At 35.4% G+C, this 3,570-nt stretch overlaps 1 protein-coding gene across 1 annotated transcript; it reads left to right on the plus strand.

Annotated features, from left to right (window-relative positions):
- Positions 1–779: 779 nt before the first annotated feature.
- LOC109590874 (uncharacterized) lies at positions 780–3,044 on the plus strand (the record flags this gene model as incomplete). Its single annotated transcript, XM_020006727.1, has 4 exons — positions 780–1,016; positions 1,498–1,622; positions 2,355–2,421; positions 3,028–3,044. Coding segments are annotated over 4 exons (446 nt in total), but the record flags the coding sequence as incomplete, so codon positions are not given.
- Between the last annotated feature and the right edge of the window lie 526 nt (positions 3,045–3,570).

Raw genomic sequence — 3,570 nt, forward strand, 5'->3', positions numbered from 1 at the left:
TAACTCGTAGGGCTGTGAGGTATACCTATATTTCTATATACCGAGGTATTGCTTTTAGATATAGAAGGTATATATTTAAGTTTCAAAAGTTTTTAATAGTATCAACTACTAATACTGTTATACTGTCAATACCGTACTTTTACAGTACTTTAGTAGTGCCAAATACAAAGAATTATGACACCATTTTGTGCCAGACACAGTGCAATGGCTAGTTTTTAACGACCTGGGGGCGAAGCCCCCAGGTCGTTCCTATAATTGAATTCACCGTCGCGCTATATATATATATATATATATTTGTATGTCCACACTTACATTTCTTCTATACATGTTGTATTGGAGAAATAACAAGCCTTAGCAACCATCCGCCCACGCTCCTTTACGTGAGTGGGTGTGGTCACGGCAAACAAAATGGCGGCTTACACATGGGACAAGTTAAGAGCTTTCTAACAGCAAGAGAGCATAGAGATACTGTCTAAAGACTTCTCTAGAAGCATTATAAGGTAGAGATAACCTCTATAAGTCTTAATAATGACCAAGTTGTACTTGCAAGGTGGTGAAATCAATTATAGGAATACTTTTTACCCTGTTACGCTTGTTATCTTTAACTTTAAAATAACTTAAATTAAGTACAATACTTGCCAGCATTCAAAGCTAAAAGATTAATTAATTAAATTATCTATTAATTATTTTAGTATTTTAAAATAATTTACTATATTTAGTAATACCGGGATATTTTGTCAATACCGTACTGAGGTATCATTATATTTAATACCTCACAGCCCTACTAACTCGTGATATTAATGTCCAGTTCATACAAGTACTGGCCCTAGGTGTCGTCCATCCTAATTGCTCCTCTAACAAGACTGGTAGTGCCACTAATGTGTATCCTTCAGCTGGTACTCCTTCTGATGACAAATCACTCGCCAATGGGGTGGGCATTAATAAGAGATTCAGAATGGAGGATTTAGGACTCATCTGGGAGACGGTAGAATCACTGCATCACTTCTTATATCCAGGTACTTGATGTTGAGGATATTATTTAACCACTTTTGACAGATTAGATCTACATGTTATTACTGTATGTACATGTGTATTATTTATTGTGTATTCATTGTTTGTGTAAACAGGAACTTTCTAGATTATTCTCTTAGTCTCTTGATCTTGTGTCTGTATCCTTCTTCTAGAACATTCTGGACATCTTGCTAGTATATATAAGCACAGACATTTTTCTCTCTTTGTTGTTCTTTCCTATTATTATTATTCTCCTCATTATTATTGGTTAAGTGTTGCTTAGTTATCAAGATCGATTAATTAAATCTTAACACTTGAAAAATAATGGCTCTCAATTATTTTATATATCCAATTTTCCATGCAATAAATGTGCATATACATCTATAAACATTATTACAACAATACATATGCATGTACATGTACTGTAATTTTTAACTTTTAAATTAATTTTTTCTGTTTTCTTACTTCTCCCTCTCTCCTCTCAAGATGGTTGTCAGTTGTATGCTCCTGAGAGGGAGCCAGCCTGTGTTCCTCTTGTCCTTACTAACATCCTTGGTACTTGTACTTATGCAATGGCTATCAAGTTCACACGTCCATTCTTCATTGAAAAGGTACCAATACATGCATGTACATGAATTAAGTGCATGTACATGTACATACAACAGTAATAATGCAATGTAAATTGATGGATAATGATGCATGTATACATGTACATTTAAATGCCTAGAAAGTACAGAAGTAAATTAAAGGTGGGTTTAAAATATTACAGTAGTCTTGATGCTGTAATAGAATCTGGTTCTAGCCTAGTGGAAAGCATTCATCAAAAGGTCAAGTGTCCCAAAAATTGTTAAAAATTGAAGGTACATACGCTGGCCTAATGCTATCATATTGTAGGCCTGCCTTAATAGTTTACTTAGCAACACAGCATGTATGCATACAAACTGGAGGTATAAGTTTATCCATGAGGTTAGATATGATGCCTGTAAATGTGAATGACTGTCAGTAAAGTAAAACGTAGAAAGAACTAGACAATAATTACAATGTTTACTTAGCAACACTGCAGTTTGCATGTACAAGTATGCATTACAACTGGAGGTTAATGAGATTACACATGTATTAGTTTATGCTGAGGCTAAAGGTACAGTACATGTGATTTATCAACTGCAGACTCATCATAATCTCCTCACAATGTAACTGTCTATACATGACCTTTCCAGCAAGAAAGTTATTTATGAATCTGAAATCAAGCAACCTGATTTGTCAATCACAACTAAATCTACATGTATATAGGTATGATAAGACATTGTATATTTTAGCTATGGTGTGTTTTTTTATTATTGTAGCCCAGTGATGTTAGTTGTGGTCATTATAATCTCCTCCCCTGGACAGGCTGTGTGAGTAGTCTATCAGGTATGGACACATGTACATGTACATTAATTCCAGTACATGTATCTTCTCTACCAGAGGCGTATTTAGGGGGGGGGGCTGAGGGGGCTTGAGCACCCCCCTCAGGGCTGGGCTCAGAAAAAATTACTGAACTCCTGGACTCTTGCATCACTACCAAGCCTTTTAACAAAGTTATCTAGCCCCCTTATCATGATTTCAGCAGTTTCCAGTGCTTTAAGGAGCAATCAGAAGTACCAGTAACACAGCAGTATGCCGCTTGAAATAATCTTGGCCCCACCCGTAATTGACGAAAATGCAGGAAAAGGCCGTTTTACCGCCGTAAAGTGGGTGTGGCCAAAATTGCGGCGCTTCGCGCGCCCTCAGCACCCCACTCCTCCAATTCCTAGATACGCCCCTGTCTACTGTATTATTCCTTTTATGTATTTCCCATTTCCTATTCAATGTATTTATCTCTCTTTCTTTCTTTTGATAATTTTTAAGTGATAATTTTCAATGTTCTACATGTACATGTACAATGTACATATTATCTTTTACAAGTTATTATTTCTTAATTCTTCTTCACATATTAAATGTATCTTTCTCTCCCTCTTTCTCTCAATAATTTTATAGTGTCCATGTTCTTTTAAGTGTCCTATATGTTCTCAGTGTTCTCTCATGAGTATATACATAATGTATTCTGTTATCAGTATTATTGATGTATGTGTCTCATTTATCATTTATTGTAAGTACTCCAACTACACGTAACAGTAATTTGATATACCTCCCATGCAACGGTCATTGTAATGGTCTCAAGCATGCAAGGATGCCTTACTTTAGACTCTTGAAGGAAGCACTATCTGGGTAAGAGATTATAGTACATGTATTATACAAAAACCACTTTTGTATGATTCTGTGCTTGCTCAATGATGCATGGCTCCAGAATGTCAATATAACAACTATCAATTTTAATTTTTGGCCAAACCATTAGTTCCTCCCAATGCTTCCCATTACACTATACAATACATGTACATGTACAATTACTGCATGTACTGTACATGTACAAATGTACTTGTATAAGATTTTATAAACTACATGTATCATCTATAATGATAATGTGGTTCTTATTGTAGTATGTATAGACAGTTATCTGAGGAGGAGAGGGAGGACTCATTT

The sequence above is a fragment of the Amphimedon queenslandica genome, unplaced genomic scaffold (assembly GCF_000090795.2).
Source record: "Amphimedon queenslandica unplaced genomic scaffold, v1.1 AMPQUscaffold_9350_Cont18651, whole genome shotgun sequence".
Taxonomy (NCBI): domain Eukaryota; kingdom Metazoa; phylum Porifera; class Demospongiae; order Haplosclerida; family Niphatidae; genus Amphimedon; species Amphimedon queenslandica.